The sequence below is a fragment of the Sturnira hondurensis genome, unplaced genomic scaffold, assembly GCF_014824575.4.
Source record: "Sturnira hondurensis isolate 20B ecotype Veracruz unplaced genomic scaffold, ASM1482457v3 Scaffold0008321, whole genome shotgun sequence".
Taxonomy (NCBI): Eukaryota; Metazoa; Chordata; class Mammalia; order Chiroptera; family Phyllostomidae; genus Sturnira; species Sturnira hondurensis.
Window position 1 is genome coordinate 5,684 of NW_028080952.1, and position 24,306 is coordinate 29,989.

The following is a 24,306-nucleotide window of genomic DNA, read 5'->3' on the forward strand; positions in this document are numbered from 1 at the left end:
TTATTTGTGACCAAAGAATATAATACCATTTCCCCTCTAAGAACAATAACAACAAGAACAACTAGAAAAGTTTCACAGAAATGGAAAGTAGCTTATTCTCTCCTTTGATGATGAGCTCTGCACCTATTAGGTGGAGTAATTTTCTTCTTTATTGAGAATCTATTGCGTGTAGGTATGAAGAAAAAAAGGAAAACATTGTCTTTCTAACTTTCAGAGACTGTTGCCTACATTTGTGATCTTCAGAGACTTATTTAGGAGAACAAATCTTTATTTACTAAAAGAACTTGCCATTGGAACTTACACTGACAAGGCACAGAAAATTATGCTTCTGTAATTGAATCCAACTGTCACTCCTTATGTTGTTCATGTCACACCTTTTTGGAGTATTCACTGTTCCATTACAAGGTCTGAACATTATACTAGAAAGACTATTCTTTTGGACATTTCATAAAGTGCTTCTCACAAACACTTATTTTCCTCTAGATCCTTTTCCTTTCCAATGTTTACATTTACTACTAGGACTTCCCTATTTCCTCATCTACTTTGCAGTTTCCTTTTACTACTTGTTTATCATGGACAGGACACTTTTCTTGGTTTTGCTTCCCATGTATCGATGTCTTCATAATACCATGATTGTCTTACTGAAATTGTGATCATAATTAGCATTTCTCCTCTGGAATCCTCCAGTGACACAAAATGATAAAAAGATACTTTTTACTACAAAACATTTACACATAATGAATGGTTAAATACTTTGAAAATATGCCTTTTAAAAATTCTCTAAGTAAGATACATGAAATTATTTAGAAAACAATGTAGATAACATTAGAAGTGATCCATTTTGTTTAGAATATGCTTTCTATCTAGTCTCTTCTTCAAAATATTTACCATGCATTGCAAACAATTAAGATCACAATTGCCTCAGACTCATAATAAAGATACTGATATCCCTTATTCAGATAGGTGAGAGCTTAAAAGAGATTGTGTATGTATGACTATGTGTAAAGGAGGGCGAATGTGTATATATGACATAAGGGAGGCATGACTTATCTTTTTCTTATTTCTTATTCTGTTCTCTTTTCAATTTACTTATATCTCCTCCACTTTCTACTTTCTTTTAATAGCTCTTTAACTGTAAGCATTTCAAGCATTTGGCAAGTCATTTAAAGTCTTTGAAGTTCAGATCTATATATAAAAATAGAGTTCAGTATGTTTGCCTATCTGTGTCTATAATCATTACAGATGGTATTTTCCTAGGTTTTGGCAGCATTGAAAGTAGTAGCCAGTATCTCAACAAACAGTAGTTGACAATATTGTTTTCACTGTATTTACTTCTTATTTTGTAATAATAAAGAATAAGTATTAATGATTGAGTTGATTTTAATCTTTTAATTTTTTTGTTTTATCCTCACCTGAAGACACGCTTACTGATTTTTAGAAAGTGGGGAAGGGAGGGAGAAAGAAAGGAAGAGAAACATTGATGTGAGAGAGAAGCATCAGTTGGCTGCCTCTCATATGTGCCCCAACCTGGGGCAGAACCTGCAACCCAGACATGTGCCCTGATTGGAAATGGAACCCACAGATTTTTGGTTTATGGGATGATGCTCCAACCAACTGAGTCACACTGGCCAGGGCACATTTTTTAGATTTATTTTTAGTATTTGAGAACACATCTTAATGAACCTGTGTTTTCATCAACACTTTCTAGCTATCTTGTGTGTTAACACCTGAGTGTTACTATCCAACCAAATGGAAACAATAAAAAAAACTCTTTATGGAACCCTTTGAATGTCAAAATTCAAAGTAAATTATGTTGGTGATGATGAGAGAAGGTAATTAATGAAGGCAAAATAGTATTAAGGCAAAATCTTAGGATAATCCCAATGAATTGACCATTGCAGATGAGATCGTTTTTCTAAAAGATAGAAAAGATGCCAGGAAAGATGAATATATTATGTAGAATTTTTTATTACAATGTACTGAATAACCTCTTTTAAACCTTTTCATTGATAATTTACTCCTACACATTGCTTTTATGTATTATGTTTTTAATTGTGTAAATTAACTAAGAGAGAGAATATTCATAATTGTATGCTGTTACTTTTCTTTAGGTTTAAAACACTGCTGTTTTACCTGGTGTCCTACAGATTGGCAAACATGCATTTGTAAGAAACATGGACTTACACGCTACCTAGCAGGATGCCCTCTCCCAATGACACCCAGTTCCACCCCTCCTCCTTCTTGTTACTGGGCATTCCAGGACTGGAAACACTCCATATCTGGATTGGTTTCCCCTTTTTCGTTGTGTACCTCATTGCACTCACAGGGAACCTCACTATTATGTTTGTGATCCAGACTGAGAGCAGCCTACACCAGCCTATGTTCTACTTCCTGGCCATGTTGGCTACCATTGACTTGGGTCTCTCCACAGCAACCATTCCTAAGATGCTTGGGATTTTCTGGTTTGGTCTTAGGGAGATAATCTTTGATGCCTGCCTCACCCAGATGTTTTTCATCCACATCTTCACTTGTATGGAGTCAGCAGTCCTCTTGGCAATGGCTTATGACCGTTATGTGGCCATCTGCAACCCACTCCAATACAGCACCATCCTCACCAACAAGGTGGTTTCTGTGATTGGTCTTGGTGTGTTAGTGAGGTCATTTATTACTGTTATTCCATTTGTATTTCTCATTTTGCGATTGCCTTTCTGTGGGAATCGAGTCATTCCTCATACCTACTGTGAACACATGGGTCTTGCTCGTCTGTCTTGTGCCAGCATCAAGGTCAATATCATCTATGGCTTGGGTGCTATTTCAATCCTATTTTTTGATATTATAGCCATTGCCCTTTCTTATGTTCAGATACTCTGTGCTGTTTTCCGTCTCCCTTCCCGTGAAGCTCGACTCAAGTCTCTCAGCACATGTGGTTCCCATGTTTGTATAATTCTCGCCTTCTATACCCCAGCCCTCTTTTCCTTCATGACACATCGCTTTGGCCGAAATGTCCCCCGCTATATCCACATACTTCTGGCGAATCTTTATGTTATAGTGCCACCAACACTCAACCCTGTCATATATGGGGTCAGAACTAAGCAGATCTATGACCGTCTGAAGAAAATATTATTTAAAAAATGTAATTAAAAAGAAATAGAACCTAATATGTATGAGATGAAAATTTTAAACAGAAAAATATCTTGTTATATTAAGTAAATTTAAATCTGCTTGAGATAAATGTTTATTTATTTTGGCTCCCTTGTTTAAGCATACCAATGAGTTCAGAGAATGAAAATTTAAGCTTTATTATTCAATTTGTATGACAAACAATGACTTATGAGTTTCTATATGTGATTTTTATCATAGTTTTCAGTAGATATAAAGTAGGATTTATCGAATGTGCCATATTTTTTGTGTACATTAGCTACCTTATCTTATTCTTAGGAATTTTTTTAATGTTTCCCACTCCTTTTTTTTAATCTCTAAGCCTTTCTGTAATTGTTCCTTCACTTTTTCATCCTTCATTATTGTTTTCCTTTTCTTCAGTTCTCAATCAGAAATCAGTCAATCTTTTGTTACAAGGACTGTATTATAATATCTTGTGATTTCAGCATAAATATTGTAAACATCCAAAATTATGTCATAGATTAAATACTGATTTTGTACATGGAAAGAAGGTGACAAGCTACAAAAAGATCCGTTATAAATTTTTGTATAGAGTCTGTTGCAAATACATTTATGTTTTTCTAACCAAACTATGGTGTAAACATAAATAAAGAACCACTTACAGCCTAGAGAAGTTTCTTTCACCTGTTCTGCTTTCTAACTTATTTTTAGGCTCACTTTGTAGTTGTTTCCTTTGTTGTTTTTCCTCATAGGATTTCATCAGTTAAAGAAAACTTGAGTTTAGTACTAGTCTGTCTTTAATGTATAACTTTCAAAGATTATTAAATTTTTAATTTAATAATATATTTTTTTCAAAGATAAGCCATGATGGCTTAATTATGTAATTGTTTCTAGAGTATTACAGTACAGTGTCATGCATGTTGGTAACAGTAGATACAAAAATAATTATTAGCCATTAGTATTATCAGCATAATTATTTATATTACTCTGTTTTGTTTTTTATTGTTTCCTTTGACAACAATGTTTTTATTAGAGATGTATGTGGTTTTTCTTTTAATATCTCTCATATAAAATATCATGAAGCTGAAATGATGTAACTAAAGTACTACAAATATCAAACACAATATAAAGATTATGTATATTATAGGTACATTATAGAAGAATATATAAGTATATATGTATATTATGTGTACATTATATGTGTACACACAAGTATATAAATGCATAACTAATTTGTTGATATTTTACAAGACAATTATTATTGTCTTGAAATTCTGATTTAAGAGAAATTGCAAAAATGCTAATTTTCTCTAAGTCCATCACAAATTACATTCAGATATGTGTATGTATGCATATCACATTACTTCTTAGTCTTTGGAACATTTTTAATTTGGAAATAATTATTTTCAGAATTTATTCTTTTTTCCTCTATTTGTAGTATGAGGGAAGTTATCTCCATAACCTTTTGTCATCTCTGCTCATAATCTCTTAATCTTAATTAAATGTTTCTCTTCCATGTATCCTGAATCCTAAATTCGTGCATCAGCTATGTCATAGCCTTGTCTCTCATGTACCTTTATCATGAGCCACTCTCAGTCTTTTGGGCCTCTGATTTTATTTCACAATTTTCTTTAGATATTTTCCTTTCTATCTCTGACACTATGGTTTTATTTGCTATTATTAATGGCTAGCATATGATATTTACCATTTTGCTGATCTCTTCACACAAAACATCTCTCCAAAGTTCACTTTTTCTATCAAACTCAACATACTTCTTTGTCTTCATTTTCTAGAGATATGTCTATTCTTTGTTAAACTCCTCTACAATCCAAGTTTACCTCCTTTATAAAACTTACTGACATTTTCTTTCTTCTCCATTTGCTAAATAACAGTTCCACACCAGTTTTCTGGAATTTGCATTTTAATTTTTTAAATCTGCTGTCAAAACAAAATCTTTTTTCCTTTTTTATTGTTGTTCAATTACACTCGTTCCAATTATTCTCCCATTGCTCTCCCCTGCTTCTGCTCTCACGGTCAATACCTACCCCATTGTCATGTCCATGAGTCCTCTATTCGTGTTCCTTGGCTTGTTTCTTCCCTTTCTGTCCCCTGTTATCCCCTTCCCCTCTAGTCACTATCTGTTTGTTCTTTATTTTCAAATCTTTGGTTTTGTTTAGCTCATTTGATTGTTTTGTTGCTTAGGTTCCACTTATAGTATTGAAGCTATTTTAAATTTATTGATAAATCAAGGAAGTCAGCATCATCTATGACTTATTTACCATTGCTTCCCTCATCTTTTACTTAACCTTTATTGTCCTCTCCTATGTCCAAATGCTACAAGCTGTTCTCTGTCTTCTTTCCTGGGATGCCTAAATCAAAGCACTTAGTACACGTGGTTCACATGTCTGTGTCATCTTAGCTTTTTACACACCAGTATTTTCCTCCTTTCTGACTCACAGGTTTGATAGAAATATTCCTTGCTACATTCACATATTCCTGGCCCATCTATGTGTAGTTTTCCTTCATTGTTTAAATCCAGTCATTTATGGGGTCAAAACTAGGCAAATTCAGGACTGAATTGAAAGAATATTTGTAAAGAATGTGTGACCCAAATGTATTTGGGAACTGGTAAATTCTTTCAGACTAATCTTTAGTTTGTAAATTTCTCAGGTTTGAGAAAATTGAGACTATGTAAAGAAAACTCAGGCACTACTTCAGCCTTTATTAGTATCTTCTAAACTCAGTCCCAGTGGCTCCTTCAGATAATTTGACTTTCACTCAATTAAACTGCTTTTTCTCATTGAATGTGACCAGATTGTAGGCCTAAGCAAAAGATGTAATGAGAGTATTGAATGTGTGAGGTGGGACAATGATGTTTTTCATGCCAGTAGTAAAATTTATGTAAGGTTTGATAGGAAGTGAGATTTCCCCATTTTTAAAAAGATTTTGTTTACTTTTAGAGAGAGGGGAAAGGAAGGAGAAAGAAAGGGAGAGAAATATCAATGTGTGGTTGCCTCTCACATACTCCCTACTGGGGACATGGCCAGCAACCCAGGCATGTGCCCTGACTGGGAATGGAACTAGCGACCATTTGGTTCACAGGCCAGCATTCAGTCCACTGAGTCACACCAGCCAGGGTGGAAGTAAGATTTCAAAAACATGCAATTCTTTAGGGTTTTTGCATGCAGATACCCAATTGCTCCAGAATTATTTGTTGAAAAGAATTTGCTTCACTGTTTTGCTTTTGTTGTTTTGTCAAAGATTATTGACTGTTACATGCATCTATTTCAGGGCTTTTGTTTCATTTATGTTTGTTGATTCTTTTGCCAATACCATACTCTCTCAATCACTGTATGTTTATAGCAAGCCTTGAAGTCCAATGTCAGTTCTCCAACTTTATTCTTTTCCTTTAATATTGTATTTGCTATTTTATTCTCCATATAAACTGAAAATCAGTTTGTAATATTCACAAATAATTTGCTGGTCTTTTTATTGGAATTGTATTAAATTTAAAGATCAGTTTGGGAAAAATACAATATTATCAATACAATATTGTCTTCCTACCTATGAACATATAATATTTTTCCATTTGCTTATTATTTTAATATATTTTCTCAGAGTTTTATAGTTTTTCTCACATTAATACTGTACATATTTTTCAAAATTTCTACCCAAACATTTATTTTTCAGTTGCTAATGTTAACTATATTATGTCTTTAATTTCAAATTCCATTTCTTCATTGTTGCTGTATAAGAAAAAGATTGGCTTCTGTATATTAACTCTGTATCCTGTAACATTACTAAAACTGCTCATTACTTCTAGGTTTTACTTAGGATAAATGTGGCCTATGTTCACACTGAGTCTTGTACACAAAAAAATCATAGCTGCTTTATTCATAATATCTGAAAACAGAAACTGATTCAAATATACATCAGCAATGCCAAAAGACAAATTTAGGCATTTCCACAAAATATAATACAATTCAGCATTTTAAAGGAATAAACTGATACATGGATGGATTTTAAATAATCATGCTTGATAAAACAAGCATATGCCAGAAGAAAAGAAGCATGTATTCCTATTACATCTATGTAAACTTGTAAAAAAAATAACCTAACAAACATAAGCAGTCACTGCCAGTGAGAGGTGGGATGGGTTTTAGGGAAGGACAATAGGTATGTATTTCATAGGCACATGAAGAGATTTGAAAAGATAAAAGATATGTTTATTACGTTTATCATGACAATTGTTTCACAATTGAATACATATAACAAAACATATTAAACTGTGTGATTTAAATGTGTTTATTTTGTTGTATGTGAGACATTAACAAAGTTGTGAAAATGTATTTTAAAAAATCCCTAGTGACTGCCATTCTTACTCATATTATAAGCCAAAGGTATTAGTGTTACCTGTGTATGCTATATGTTGGGTGCATGAAATACCCTTGAACTTTTTGTCCTACTATTTTTCCTTTGCATGTCATTCTCAAACTATACTGGCTTCCTCATTTCTGAAGAGCATTATGTTAAGTGAAATAAGTCATTTCATTCAGATTTTAAGAACAGTAAAAACCTCAGTGCTTTTGCCTCTTTTTTTTTATTTAAGTCTTGTTCAAGTACAGTTTTCTGTCTTATATTCCCAGCCCTGCTCCCCCCCAGGGCTCCCCACCTCCTTCCTCACCATACAATGCTCTTTTGTCAAAGATTGCCTCATTAAACACTTTGTTGTCTTCGAACATCCACTCGCATATCATCTGCAACCCTAAATATTCTGGTCAATATACCTTCTACTGAATATACAGCAGCTGCCTCATTCCCCTTCCTTTTTCCTCCCGTAGCACTTACCTAAAATCTATATTTATGTTTAGAACNTCAGATTTTAAGAACAGTAAAAACCTCAGTGCTTTTGCCTTCTTTTTTTTTATTTAAGTCTTGTTCAAGTACAGTTTTCTGTCTTATATTCCCAGCCCTGCTCTCCCCCAGGGCTCCCCACCTCCTTCCTCACCATACAATGCTCTTTTGTCAAAGATTGCCTCATTAAACACTTTGTTGTCTTCGAACATCCACTCACATATCATCTGCAACCCTAAATATTCTGGTCAATATACCTTCTACTGAATATACAGCAGCTGCCTCATTCCCCTTCCTTTTTCCTCCCGTAGCACTTACCTAAAATCTATATTTATGTTTAGAACATTGTATTTGTAAGGTAGTCCATTGTGACTAAAATGCATTGAGTCTACTATAACTAATCTCTCCCACACATTAAAAATAAAACTTAGATAAAATGCAAAGACAATTACCTGTCAAGTTAGAAAATTGGGCAATTTGAAACAAGGAGTCAAAATTTGAAGAAGTGACTTATATCATGTAGATTTTCAAAAAAATCTTCCCCTATGTTCTTCCCTTCCATTGATTAGAGGGCAAGCACACAGCAGGGATATAGCAGGTTATACAGGCAATAAAAGAAAGGAAGAGAGGGAGGGAGCAGAAAAAGAGGGAGAGAAGGTGGGAGGAAGGAAAAAGGGAAGGAACAAGAAAGGATTGGATCTCAAGATTATGTCTGAAATCTCTATTTTTTCCTCCCTATTTCTATATTACTAATTACATCAAATGAAAATGGTCTAAACACATTGATTCATGATGGAGATAGTGAGATCAGATAAAAGAGCAATATCCAACTACAGGTTGTGTACAAAAAGACACTATAAATATAAACTCAGCCCTGGCTGGTGTGGCTTAGTGGATTGAGTGCTGGACTGTGAACCAAAGGGTTGTCGGGTCAATTCCCATTCAGGACACGTGCATGGATTGTGGGCCAAGTCCCTAGAAGGGGATGTTAAATAGGCAGCCACACATTGATGTTTCTCTCCCTCTCTTTCTCCTCCCCATCCTTTCTCAAAAAATAAGTAAATAAAATATTTAAATATATATAAATTCATAGATAAGTTAAAATATTAGTCATGCAAATAGTATTTAAAAGAAACTGAAGTGATATTAACCTAAATCATAGTAGAATTCAGGATAAGGAACACCGTCAAAAATAAAGGTGGAAGTTACATAATGATGAAAGAATCAATTCTTTAAGAAAACATAACTATACTAAATGTTCCATGAATATAACTGTGGAGCTCCAAATTACATGAAGGAAAACGATGGAGTTGAAAGAAAATACAGTCAAATCCACAGATATATTTTAAGAATTCAAGATTTCTTTTTCAGTATCCAATAGAATAAGTAGAGAAAAAGTGAACAATCAAAAGGTTTCAGATGCAACTGAAAAATGAATTAGACTAATGTTTATAGTATTAAATGCTACTGCGAAAGGTATATATGCGTACATTACTTATTTTACTGCCCATCCTTTATTTACAACCTCCACTAACAGAAGTAGTCTTTCTTCTTTAGTTTATTATCACATTTTTTATTACCAGGTAGGTCCCTGGTACCTAATGGATGCTTGTTAATATTTATTAAGTGAATAAACAAATGCAAAAATGAATCTCATCACTTTATTCTATATATCCCAGGAACAACAGTTCAGATTTGTTGAAATTTCCACAAATTTCCACAAATGTTTACAACATTTGTTGTAGCATAATGTTTACAACAACAATGTGACTAACTCATGTAACAATCGATGTTCATTCATGAGGGAGTTTCTAAGGTGCCCCAATCGCATCTGCTGCGGGGTGAGACTGATCTGGCTTACTACAGATTTTTCTCTTTTGCCCACCTCTCATCAGCTTTTCCTTACGGTCAAAAAGTACAGATTAACCAAACCTTGATTATTATCTGGATTATCTTCTTTTAAATCTCTTCAGTTAAAAAATAAATTAGTATTTTACCTACTGATTTTTAGGAGTTCTCTATATTTCCTTTGGCAGATCGGTAAAGTGAGAATATTTACTCCTGGGGGATGGATGGTCTTCTCATTCTCTTAAAAGCATGATTCAATAAATAGAAGATCTTTCTTTTAATTAATTATAAGTGATTAATTATCATTACCTCAGGGTTAATCTTTTTATGTCCTTGGTTATCCAAGGTCGTGAACATGTTATCAAAATATTCTACATATTTTTCTTTTACATGTAATAGTTTGGTCTATGATTCAAATGAAATCAATTTATGATAAAGTTCAGTATTCATTAATTTATTTTTATATATAAATTGCTCCATTTATTGAAAAAATTCTATTGAATTCTGTCGTTGCCACTTTGTCTATTCTGTACTGGTTTGCAACCTCAGGGAATTTCCTAGGAATATCAGAAACTGGCCTTTGTATGCAAATGACAAGGAGCCACAGAAGAAAGAGGCTGATCACTTCACAATGGTGGGTGGCAGGTTTAAAAAGCAAGGGAACATAAGTGAGGTTTGTCCTGCAGCCACAAAACCAGTATATCTCCTCACCTGCTTGCAAGAATCTTAAGTTTATATAGAGGCCTTAACTAGGTCCAGTCACTGTCCTGTCCTGATGGTCTCATTAATACATTTCTCACTCAAGGACACCTCCTTGAAAACGACTCCCACTGTAGGAACGGTGGGCACACCACACATTCTAAGGATAGAGGAGGGGCGAGGAGGTTCTGATTGTGTGGGACCAGCTTGTGGTTCACTGGAGGTCATGACCACACAATTACCCCCTCCAACATTGTGTCAGTACCACCACACTGCTGGGTAAAAGTTGCTTTAGTGTTGGTCCTAAGACCTAGTGGTGTAGTATAATGTCTTCTTTGTCTTGCCTATTGTAGGTGTTTTGCATCTTCACATAAAGTATACAACCAACTTGTTAATTTCCACAACAAAACCTAACGAGAATGTGAGTAAAACTGTGCTGTCAATATGCTCCTTTGGGAAGGATTGCTATCTTAACAATATAGAGTTCTCTAATCAGTGAACATGGTCTATAGGTCTTTTGAAGTTTTCTGCAATGGTTTGAAATTTTCAGTTTATATATTTTAGAAGTGTTTTGTGTTTATTTTTACATTTTGATGTTCCTAATTAAACATCTTGATTGTTTGATGTAAATGGTATTCTAAATTTATGCAACTTGTTTTTCAAGTATTTAGGGATTCAGTTTCTTTTTTATTTTTTACCTGACTTACTTTTCTTAAACTCATGTATTCTTTATACTGCTATTTATGAATTTCTACATAAACAATCATATTATTTGTGAGTAAACATCTTTATACTATCCTTTTAAATTTTTGTACTTTTCTCTATTTCTTTCCCTATATTACAGTGTCTTAGACATCTAATACAATTTTGAATAGGAGTATTCATGAATACCTTCTGACCTTTACCTGTCAGTGAGTGAAAGTGTCGAATATCTTTTCATTTTTTCAATGCTAGTTATAGCATATTATATATGTGTGTGTGTGTGTGTCAACTCAAGGTAGTAGCCCCATTTCTATGTTACTCAGAGGTATTATGATGAAAATATATTTTATCTGTTGAAGTGATCATGTAGTTTTTTTCTCTATGCCACTGGGAAGTACATATATGATTTTTGAAAAATGTATATTCTATGATAAACTCTACTTGGTTATGATATTATATCTTTATACATTCAGTGCTCTACTTGATATTTTTATTATGTTTGTACCTAAATTCACATGGTACATTAATTATTGTTCGTTGTTTCTCACAGTGTGATTGGTTAGATGTCAACACATGAAATTAATGAAGAAATGTTTTATTCTTCAAAAGATTGTTATACCTTTGGCCTTTTGTTGTTGTTGTTAAATGCTTAAAATGAATAAAAAATTTAGCTTTTTTACTGGAGTTTACTTTGAGGTTTTAAAAAACAATTGTGTATTGACTTTTGTTGACAGATAAAGAACTGCCCGGTCTTTCCCTTTCTTGTTATTTTATGAAGACTAGTGTCTTTCAGATAATTTGTCCATTTCCCCTCAGTTATCTATTTTACTGGAAAAAGAAAAAAGTTGTTTATTGTATGTACTTAATATATTTTCATTGTTAGTAATATCTTTAGCAATATTTCCTGTCTTCATTACTAATATAAATTTTGTGTCTTCAGTATTTATTCTTGATAGTGCGTAGTAAAAATTTTTTATAAAATTCTCAAATTTTATGTGGCCAGGTTTCTGCTTTGTTAATTTTCTCTAATTATGTCAGATATTTTAGTATTGTATTTATGTCAGATATTTAGTATTTCTTTAATTATGTCAGTATTTTAGTGATTTCTTATCTTACCATTTTTATTCCTTTCTTTGTATTTTGGACTTAATTCATTTTTTCACTATCATCCTGAAATTGAAATTATATCCTTAGATGGTCACCTATTCTTATTTATTAATAAATTAACAAAACCTAAAATTGTCGGTGGAGACACTGCTTTTATCTGTATTCCAACTATATTATACGCCATGTCTTCATTATTGCTGGGGTCTGGGAGTCAAAACAGACATCAACTGACTCTTTTTCTTTCTATTACAGAAAAAGAATTTCAAATCTATTTGAGAAAATATTAATAATTATATTGTACACATACTTCACTTTTTACACTGGTAATATTATGTATTTTAAATTATTTATATGCAAAAAACTTTTACACATTATCTGCATATAAAATTTTTTCAACATCTAATATGTGAGTTAAACATATGCAAAATAGTTATTATATTATATTAGTATGTAAACATTCATGAGCCTGTGCTACAATGTCTAAAATCTGTTCTTTTATTCTATAGAAAACATAGTAACATGGGAATAATAATCAAGGTAAAAATAGTATGTATCTTATGGTGACAGTTTAAAAAATGCAATCCATTCATTCAATAAATATTGATTAAGCTGCCATAGTCCTTCCACAGTGCTAGTGACTGGACAGATTGATACTAACAAAATAAATGTGCTGCTTGCCCTGTTGTAGCTTGGAACAAATAAACTTAGTCCCCAAAGTTGAGCATTGAGCCAAAAGACACATAACACCACCAGAGCGATAAATAATTAAAAAGAACCCAGGTGGCTCAGCTATTTCTTTAAAGACAAGAACCTATAGAAAACCTCAGAGAGAAAGTAAGAGTAAACGGGGCTGGATAATTGACTCTACAACCAAGGGGGATGCAAATGATAGCCCATTAGCATTCTAAAAGTAATAATAATAAACTCTAAAAGATTTTATGTTGGAGGGTTATAGTAAAACTTTGTTATGCTTCCTCTCCTTGGTCTACTTAATACTTTTTTCCTAGACTATTGATAAACGAGGATGAGTATGTGTTTGCTTTCTCCTCATGAAACTCCTCCTTAAAATTTATATTATTTGCATTATTTTCTTAGTCCCAAGGTTTTGAACTATAAGATTAATGAGGTTATCTCCGAGAATAAAATGGTAGGCAGTTTAGAATGCTGAAAATAACAGAGTTCCAGACAACTGTTCAGTTTGTAACTTCCCAGGTATTGACTGACCTTCCTGATTGCATGACATATGTCTAGTTATTAGGAATCTGACCGATCTGAATTCCTATCTTACCTCTACCATGCAACTCCTAGATGATCTTGGACAGATTATTTTTTAATATTTTATTTATTTATCTTTAGAGGGGGAGGGAAGGAGTGAAATATCAATGTATGGTTGCCTCTCATGTGTCCCCTGCTGGGAACTGGCCTGCAACCCAGGCATGTGCCCTGACTGGGAATCGAACCGCAATCGTCTGGTTCACAGGCCCGCGCTCAATCCACTGAGCTACACCAGCCAGGGCTTGGACAGATTATTTGACCTCCTGGGAAACACTTCTCTTCATTGATTAAATGAAAGTAATAACAATATTTACTGTTATCAAAATATTAAAGGATTAAAAATCAACATCTAGAAGTAAATGAGTCTCAGTAAGTAGTGCAATCTAAATGTACAAAAATGTAGGGAAGAAGAGATCAAAACATTCACATTTTTGGCTTGTGAAATGTTAAGCATAAAAGTTTATTATGAAGAGGCCCTAAGAAGAGGCAGATTTCAGAAGGGAGAAGTGGAATCTAATTTGAACAATGCGGTTTAAAGGGATATTTAGTTTATGGTGAATGTGGAAAGATAAATCCAGGCTTGATGAGTAAAGTCCAGGTTAAAAATATGTGTCATAGGGTGTTTGTTTTTATCACTTCTTTGAATGCACAGACTCATAGCATCTGTGCATTGACTCTGTCTGGGGCAGGGGAGTAATGTTTGAACCCACCAGAGTGTCAGAGACTGTGCATAACATTTACCACATTTCTACCATACCTGGTTGTTAAGGACCTCTCTCTAACCAAAACAGTCCCAAATTCAAGGTATACATACCTATTTCATGTTCCTAGTATTAACTGTCTCTATGGATTTGCAATATCAGTCCATGTTTATTCTTATTCCCAGGAAAGATCCCACCTGGCTGCAGTCTCCAGAGAGTCTAGTGTCCCTGTAGCAGATGACTGCAGGAGGAAATATATGCAAACCCTCATATATCAGCAGAAGCCTTTGGTGGCAGACAAACCCAATCACCTCTGACATTTTATGCTTAATCCTGCAGCCAGTTTGAAAAGTGCTCTCCAAAGTATACACTGTCTGGTAAGTACTCTGATATTCTAATCTATTTGGCTTTCACATTACTTTTATTTGGGGACAATCAACCACTTAGAACTTTACATTGAGCAGAAAAACGCCTCAAAAGTCACTTCTCTAGGAAAATTGTTCTTTTCAGTGACTATATGAATGGACTATTCACCATTCTGGGAATTAGTCTTCAGCAGCATTAACATTTTCCTAAGTTGTGATATTGTCCGCTTCGGGTTATTATTCTTCTGTCAACACCATACAAGTGGTCACAAATTCCAGGCCAGGAGAAAATGTGACGTGGTCTGTCAGTAATTTCTGCTGTAACTATTCTTACTAATATATAAATAATTTAAAAATCATGAAAATTGTCGAAGGATGTTTATATAGCCAATTTTCAAATTGCAGGGTGTAGAAGCAATGAGTTTATTTTTAAGAAGACCATACATTTGTGGAATTTCCAAAAGTTAAAAAGAAAATGGATCTGAAATTTCTTTATCTTTCTTTAGTGTCAAACTAGAAATCATATATTTTACCCAATATCATATGGAGGGTATGAAAACAAGACAGAAAGAGGACTCAGCGAGATTGAGTTCAGGTTGTTCAATCTTTACAGGAAAAATGAATTTAGACACATATTTGAATGCAAATTAAAAATACCTTCTCCAAGGAAAAAGATGGCCACAATTAATTTTTTCAACCTATAACATGTGAAGATTCTAGTCTAATGTGGTACGTATTTTTCTATGTGTGATAGCCACATAAATGTTCTGCCCTGTCAAAAGTGCTACTACAGAAAGCCAGAAACTTCAAAAACTGCTTTTCTTCCTGTGAAATTTCCGCATATATATATATATCAATTTCCATATATATATATATATATATCAATGCATCATGACAATGTTTATATATATATATATATATATTGTCAATTCAACATCTCTCTCTCTCATTGTAGGGCTCTCAATGCATCATGACAATTATCAACACATCATATGTTGAAATAACAACCTTCTTTTTGGTTGGGATGCCAGGGCTGGAATATGCACACATCTGGATTTCCATCCCCATCTGCAGTGTGTATGTTTTTGCTCTTTTGGGAAACTGTACCATCCTTTATTTCATCAAGACAGAGCCCTCCTTGCATGAACCTATGTATTATTTCCTGTCCATGTTGGCTCTGTCTGACTTGGGTTTGTCCTTATCTTCTCTACCCACCATGTTGAGGATCTTTGTGTTCAATGCTCCTGGAATTTCTGCCAATGCCTGCTTTGCCCAGGAATTCTTCATTCATGGATTCACAGCACTGGAGTCCTCAGTGCTCCTGATCATGTCGTTTGACCGCTTCCTAGCTATCCACAACCCCCTGAGATATAGCTCCATTCTTACTACTGTCAGAATTGCCAAAATAGGAATAGTATTGTCTTTTAGGAGTGTCCTCCTGGTTCTTCCCTTCCCCTTCACTTTGAGAAAGTTGAAATATTGCCAGAAAAGCCAATTATCCCATTCTTACTGTCTCCACCAAGATGTCATGAAGTTGGCGTGCTCTGACAACAAAATTAATGTCATCTATGGATTTTTTACAGCACTTTGTGTTATGGTAGACTTTATGCTCATTGCTGTCTCTTACTTCCTGATCCTCAAGACTGTGCTGGGAATTGCATCCCAGAAGGAGCAGCTCAAGGCCCTTAATACTTGTGTTTCACACATCTTTGCAGTGGTCATCTTCTATCTGCCCATCATCAGTCTTGCCATTGTCCATCGCTTTGCCCGGCATGTCTCTCCTCTCTTCAAAGTTCTCATGGCAAATGTCCTCTTACTTGTGCCTCCAATGATGAACCCAATTGTGTACTGCGTAAAAACTAGACAGATTAGAGTAAGAGTTGCAGCTAAGTTATGTCAGAAGCAGATATAACAGGCATACAGTGTAAAAACCACATTGGAGGAATGTTTTGGGTAAGAGATTTTAGGTGAGTTTAGGAAAACCTAGTATTTGACACAAGTGATGAATATATTTTTGTTGATATCATCAGTTTTATTTCATTTAAACTAGTTACTGAGAATGGGCATAAAACCTGAAACAGGGAGTACATTTCCTTGGGTCTCTATTTCAATTAATATAAAATAAAATAAATGCCTTATGATATCATCTCTGATGAGAGCAACAAATCCTAATCAAAACAGACAAATTATACTGTTTATCCTTCTGACAAAAATGGATTCCTTATCTCCATATTTAATCTATTTATACTGTTCTTTTGATTCTAGACAAAAATTATATCTTTGTAGTGTCTTCTATTTCTGTTTTAATCATCCTCATAGTTACCAGCATTCCTTTGTGAAATATTTCAATAACCTCTTTGATTTCTAAGTGTCTATTTCTGCTGCATTGTAAGTGATTGTGTAAGTGATTATATATACAAGTGAGATTAATCTTTTTAAAAGACAATGTGAATGATATAAATATCAATTCTTATTTATTTGGAAATAAAATTATAGCAATAAAGTATATACTATAACGCTACAGATGACCTTGACCTACCTCTACAACAATATCAGAAATCAAACTTCAGCCCCTTTGGTCTTCTGAAAATTTGTTACATTTACAATTTTTTCACACATGACACTATTCTTAGAATGTTCTTTTTTTCAATTTTATGTAACTCCTTTCTATTACTTCTTTTAAGTTTCAATTTAATTTCATTATAGATTACTTAATCCCTTAGTTCTAATTTGACCCTGCTTTAAAAAAATTCCTTTAATTGCTTTTTTATCCTTTATTCTTTCTCTTACTCATTATTATAATTTTAATTACAGATACAGTTGTTTGTTTCTTTTCTTTCTACTTCCTTAATAAAGTGTGCCATTAATGAAGGGATAGAACATACCTTTTTACTTTTTGCCTAACCTAGGTTGTTTATAATGTAGAGTAGATCTCCAATAAATAATTGTTAACAACTGAAGGTGAAAATGAGGCTATGTTTGGGGAATTGGGAACTGTATATTGAAAAGTTCAGTAATACTTCATCTAGATCAAATATAACTTTCTTAAGTTGTGTATTTCAAAGGTAGGCATATCACAGATATACAAAGATTTTTAAAGTACAAAAGAATCATCTGGTTTTAGGGAAGAATTTATTGTCTCAGGTTTGAAGGGTGATAAATAATCCAACTTCCCTTCTTAACATGTCCTACAAACTTTGTATATCACAGTACAATTTTTGTAGCTTTTTCTAATGTCCACTCATTGACCTAAGTCCTCTTCACATGCCACACCAAGTGAACTGTCCAAGGTAAACAAAGGTAAATATTTACCTTTTGTCCTTAGGTAAATAATGCTACTTCCAGCAAGGTCAAATGTTTAAAGAGCAATAATCATCCTGTATCTAGACAGTACTTAACAATTAATTAAAATTTGTATAGGTATAAGCATTGCTTTTTAACTTCTAATATATACAAGATATACTTCCAGGAATTTTTAGGCATAATTTCTCTTTTGATTTTCAGAATAACCCATCTTTTATAAAATATTTTTCTTATTATTTTATTTCATTTATTTTATATTTTTTAAGATTTTATTCTATTTTTAGACAGAGGAAAAGCAAAGGAGAAAGAAAGGGATAGAAACATTGATGTGTGGTCACCTTTCACATGCCCCCAACTGGGAATCTGGCCTGCAGTGCAGGCGTGTGCCCTGACTGGGAATCCAACCAGCAACCTTTGGTTCTCAGGCTGGCACTCAAGCCACAGAGCCACACTAGCCAGGGCACATTTTTCTTATTTTTTTAGTTGACAAGATTAAGGTTCTGATAGATTGGCTTAATGAATTCCACAAAGACAGGAAACAGAGTTAAAACTTATTTTACACACCAGGATTGGTGCGGGGGGAGGTATATCTTGGCTACAATCCAGCTTTCACATTAAGGATTGCATCTGTTTTTACAATGCTTTTTTTATGGTATAAGAGTGGTAGTTGTATTTATTTTTATTTTTATTTTTCTGGCATGCCATAGAATTTTATCTTTTCCTCTCTGTTTTTTGTTGTGGTTGCCTAGTGTTTGTGGTTCAAGTATAGTTGGCTCCATTTCCCCCAGCCATCCCCACCTCCCACCCACAGTGCTTTCTTAGTATAGAAAATTCCATCATCAGATCAGGGTACTAAGTGTTTCTGTGCCTGAGATGCAAAATTTTCCAAAACGTGACAAATGCAGCCATGGACATTGAGGGCTGTAGCACAGCAAAGAAATTCAGCTTGAATTTTCCAATTGCGAAGATGGGCAGCTCAAAGCAAAGCACTCCCTTGTCTCAGTTAGTAAGAGGAGGCATAATTAAATGGGTTTGATGGGTATTTAATTCTTTCAGGATATTGTACAAAAATATGATGTTCATCACTCTCAAAAAAATTTGTGTTTTAAGTCTGTTTCATACCTCCATAATAATATAAAATGAAAATAAAGTTAAACCTAAAAAAATGCCCATAAGGGCAGGGGGAATTTGTGGTCACCATGGTTATTTCCCCATGTTCCTGAAATATGGACTATAGTACCTAGAGGAAAGAAAGGCAAACTCTGGGCCTGCTAAAACAATGGCTCTCAATTGTCCCCTGGTGGGAACAATTTTTCCACCAGGAGACATTTGGCAGTATCTCGAAATATTTTTGGATGTGGCAACCTGGGAGATAATGTGTGTTATCAAAATCTGCTAGATAAAGACTAGGGCTACTGTTAACCATCTTACAGGGCACATACTATAATGTCCAGTAAAGCCCCTTACAAATATAATTATCCAGCCTAGAATATCAGTAGTGCCAAGGGTTAGAAATCTTACTATAAATGAAAGGAGGAAGTAAAACTGCCATTGTTCACAAATGATATGATAGTATAAATAGAAAACCCTATAGGCCCCACCAAAAAACTGCTTGACCCAATAAGTGAATTTGGCAAAACAGGAGGATACAAAGTTGATATTCAGAAATCAAAGGCATTTCATACACCAACAATGAAATATCAGAAACAGAAACTAGAAAAAATTCCATTTACTATAGCAACAAGAAAAATAAAGTACCTAGAAACAAACTTAACCAAGGAGGTAAAAGACCTCCACTCAGAAAACTACAAAACACTGAAGAAAAATTAAGGAAAACACAAATACGTGGAAGCATATACCATATTCAGGGATTGGAAGAATTAACATCATTAAAAGGTCTGTTATACCCAAAACAATCTATAGATTCAACACAATCCTTACTAAAAAACCAATGACATATTTCAGAGATATAGAACAAATATTTCAAAAATTTGTATGGAACCATAAACAACCTCAAATAGCCTTAACAAGTTTGAGAAAGAAAAACAAAGTAAGAGGGATCACTATACTTGATATCAAATTATATTACAAGGCCACTATAATCAAAACAGTCTGGTACTGGCATAAGAACAGACATATAGGTCAATGGAACAAAATAGAGAGCCCAGAAATAAACCCACGTCTCTATGGTCAATTTGTAATGGACCATGGGGGCAGGAGCATAAAATGGAGTAAAAATAGCCTCACCAGTAAATGGTGTTGGGAGATCTGGACAGCTACAAGCAATAAAATGAAACTCAACCACCAACTGACACCATACACAAAAACAAACTCAAGATGGATAAAAGACAAATATAAGTCATAACACCATAAAAGTCCTAGAGGAAAACATAGGCAGAAAAATTCCAGATATCCCATGCAGCAATATATCTCCTGGGGCAAGGGACATAAAGGAAAGAATAAACAAATGGGACTACATCAAAATAAAAACCTTCTGCACAGCTAAAGAAAACATCAGCAAAATGAAAAGGGATCCAACAGTATGGGAAAGCACATTTGCCAATAATACCTCAGACAATGGTTTGATGTCCAAAATATATAAAGAACTCATACAACGAAATGCCATGAAAACAAACAACTCAATTAAAAATGGGCAAAGGACCTAAACAGATACTTACCCAGAGAGGACATACAAAAGGCCCATAAATATACGAAAGAATGCTCAGAGTCCCTAGCCATCAGAGAGATGCAAATTAAAACCACAATGAGATACCACTTCACACAGGTCACAGTGGCCATCTTAAATTAACAAAAAACGAATGCTGGCAAGCTTGTGGAAGACAAGAAACCCTAGTACACTGTTGGTGGGAATGCAGACTGGTGCAGCCACTGTGAAAAACAGTATGGAATTTCCTCAGAAAACTGAAAATGGAACTGCCTTTTGACCCAGCAATTCCACTGCTAGGATTGTATCCTAAGAACCCTAAAACACCAATCCCAAAGAACATATGCACCACAATGTTCATAGCAGCACAATTTACAATAGCCAAGAGTTGGAAGCAACCTAGGTGCCCATCAGTAAATGAATGGATCAAAAAACTGTGGTACATATACACAATGGAATTCTATGCAGCAGAAAGAAAGAAGGAGCTCCTACCTTTTCCAACAACATGGATGGAACTGGAAAGCATTATGCTGAGTGAAATAAGCCAGGTGTTGAAGGACAAATACCATATGATCTCACCTTTAACAGGAATCTAAACAACAAAACAAAGCAAGCAAAATATCACCAAAGACACTGAAATAGAGAACAGGCTGACAGTAACCAGAGGGGAGAGGGGAGGAAATTTCAAGGGAAATAGGGGAGGGATTTAGAGGAACATATATAAAGGATACATGGACGACAACTGAGAAGGGTGGAAATGGGAGAGGGGGGGAGCACAGGAGGTGAGATGGGATGGGAGTAATAGACAGAATACTGTACTTAAAAAATAATTAAATTAAAAAAAAGACCAAGATGATCCTATATTGTCTCATTTTTTTCCTTATAGAAAGGGGAAGCTAAGAAGACATGGAGAAAAATATCAATGTGAGAGAGAAACATCAATTGGTTGCTTTTCATATGGCCAAACCTGAAACAAAGGCACATGCTCTGACTGGAACCAAACTTGAGACCTTTTGATTTTCAGGACAGAGCCCATCCAACTGAGGCATCACTTCTATTTTGATTCATGCCTCAGTCAGTACACTAAGATGAAAGAAAAAATGATAACTTGGGAAGTAGAGCAAACATACAAGAATATCTGATGAGAATGTAGGATAAATAAGTATAAATAAGTAAGAGAAGAAATAAATGTGGCATAATTGAAAAAATAGTAATAAGTTTTAAAGTATAAGACAAAGTGCATAGACATTTTAACACAACAGAAATGCTCTTTAGTTGACATAATTGAAGATAGATCATTTAAATAAGTCATTTTTCTCCTCCCGGCAGCAAACTAACAAATAGGTTATACTTTTAACTTAAAAAAAAAGACTCGATTATTATCTTTATGTTTTCCCTTTTCCTAGACAAAACTAATCACTCTCAAGCAAATCCAACATGATTGACAGATTTTCTTCCATCTACCAAAACCATGTAGTAGAAGACCAATAACTAAATTGGCATATCTCCTTGGACCATCAACATAGGCATCACACAGAAACTTAATAAACAATATAGTAATTAGTGATCCTTTCAAAATATGTTGAATCATACTTATTTTAACAAAATATTAAGGTGATTTTTCTTTACACTAAGAAATATTTCACTCAAGCACTTTATCATTACCAAATGTATGAGAACTTATGCATGATTGTGTATTAATGGCAGTTAGGAGGCTTACAAAAATTTTAGACAAAAGTGAAAATCTATAGTGAATTTTTCTCTTTCTACCTAGATTATATGAATACTATATTAAATAAATTAGATGTAATATATTATAAAAACAGGCTGGCTACATGTGGTTGCTGGACTATGGTTTGCTCCTATTTGTACCAAAGAGAATCTTCTGCCTTCATATATAGCATAAATCTACATAACCTAAAATGGCTGACTTCAATAATTGAATAAAGAGAATTAAAAGACTAAAAAAAATAAGCGTAAGATGGGAGAACATATATGTTATATATAACTAACAAATGGCTTAGCTTATACTTATAAAAACAAAACTTTTGCAAATGAATTTGGGAAAGACAGATAAGTCAATAGAAAATAGACAAGCTTTAAGCAGAGGCTTCAAAAAAAGGAACACACATGGCCATTATAAACATATAAATATAGGCACATAATTTTAAGTTAGAAGAAAATTAATACACAATATTGATGGCTTGTTCTCTTTCCAAACTTGGGATTCTAATACGCCTAGTGAACTTGGCTCAGGATGGGCTGGGAAATGAGCCAAGAGCAAAAATTAATGAAGAGCTATTGAATTTGAAGATTGCCTCTAAGATTTTATCAAACTCAATTTCTTCAAGCTGAGAATGCATTATGAGCTCATTTCTAGATCAGTTTCCCTTGAGTCAACCCCATGGAAGATTTTTCACAAAGGTGTTATTGTCCAAATAGCTCTTGCTTATTGCCATCCCAAAGGGCTCTCTGGGCTTTATAACACAGTGCTTGCGGAGCAGAAATGGAGAGTCTAAAGGCTTCTTCCTGCTTCTAATATTTTTTCTATCATTCATTGACTTTAAGGAGAAATGTCATTTTGGTAAAAAAAAATCACAAAGGAGGTAAGAAGTAATTTTACTCTTTCATAATGTCTGGAAAAATTTGCATTGCATTTTCCACCTCTTTGGATCCTGAAGAGATGGGCTAGACATAGAAACAAAAGCAACTCAAAATATCCCCTTGGAGACTTGAGAACCTTACAGAATTGCCAAGGAGGGATGTAATGTACATATTGGTGGATATGTATATCTAGGGATGTTTTAGAAATGCTCAGCCTGGATGATATACGTAAGAAGAATATATATCTCAAATATTACATGATTATTCTTCTTTATGACTCCTGGCAGGTAGATACATGATCCTGGATGAGTTATTACACCTCTCTAAGACTTGTTTTCTTATCTATAAAGTGGATAAAATGATAGCCTAAGAGCATAAATGAGAACATTTATATAAATTTTTATTTTCAGGGTGTCATGTTACTATAATAAAGTTAAATTAATAATAACTTATATTAAAATAATTAAAGGTGCAGTGCTTACCCTCTACATTTAAATTAAATCACACTGTTCTAAAAAACAATGCAGTTCTCAATTCAATGGTGAGACAAAGGCCAGAACGCAAATGGCCACAGCCTATTGACATGAGGTAATTTTAGCCATATCTAGCACAGAAAAGCATGTTCTATGGCTCAGAAAAAAGTTTCAGAAGATAGGAACATTCATAAGATGATGGATATCGTGTCCTTATTTGTACCCTTGACTTTCATTTAAGTTCAAAACACTTATACTTAATAAATTATAGGTCCCCAAGGAAACCAGGTTCTAGGACAATTCTTTGAATATTCACTCATTTGGAGGTTAGGAAGAAGAGCAAAATCCAACATAACAGCAGACAGTTGAGACAGAAACACTAAGAAATTATACTTTTTTAAAAGCCAAGTTTCTTCCATACTCTGAATATTCTTGGAAAAGTCTAAGAGTCAACCCTGATAAACAAAATGAGGGAGATTGTGTGGATGATTGAATAGTGATTCAATAATTTCTAGATCCTGAAGAAAAAGGTTTAAAAGAACCTATAACATAATGACTTTGGAAAAGATAATTTTTTGAACCAATAATCA

The 24,306-nt window shown here is 34.0% G+C and overlaps 2 protein-coding genes across 2 annotated transcripts; both read left to right on the forward strand.

Annotated features, from left to right (window-relative positions):
* The first annotated feature begins 2,193 nt into the window (after nt 1-2,193).
* OR52E2 (olfactory receptor family 52 subfamily E member 2) lies at nt 2,194-3,141 on the forward strand. Its single transcript, XM_037054690.1, has one exon. The coding sequence runs from the start codon at nt 2,200-2,202 to the stop codon at nt 3,139-3,141; it is 942 nt and encodes a 313-aa protein (XP_036910585.1). The 5' UTR covers nt 2,194-2,199.
* Nucleotides 3,142-15,641: 12,500 nt separating this feature from the next.
* Nucleotides 15,642-16,583, forward strand: LOC118992729 (olfactory receptor 51A4). The gene has a single exon (XM_037054691.1). It carries the CDS (start codon nt 15,642-15,644, stop codon nt 16,581-16,583), a length of 942 nt encoding a protein of 313 aa, XP_036910586.1.
* Nucleotides 16,584-24,306: the final 7,723 nt, after the last annotated feature.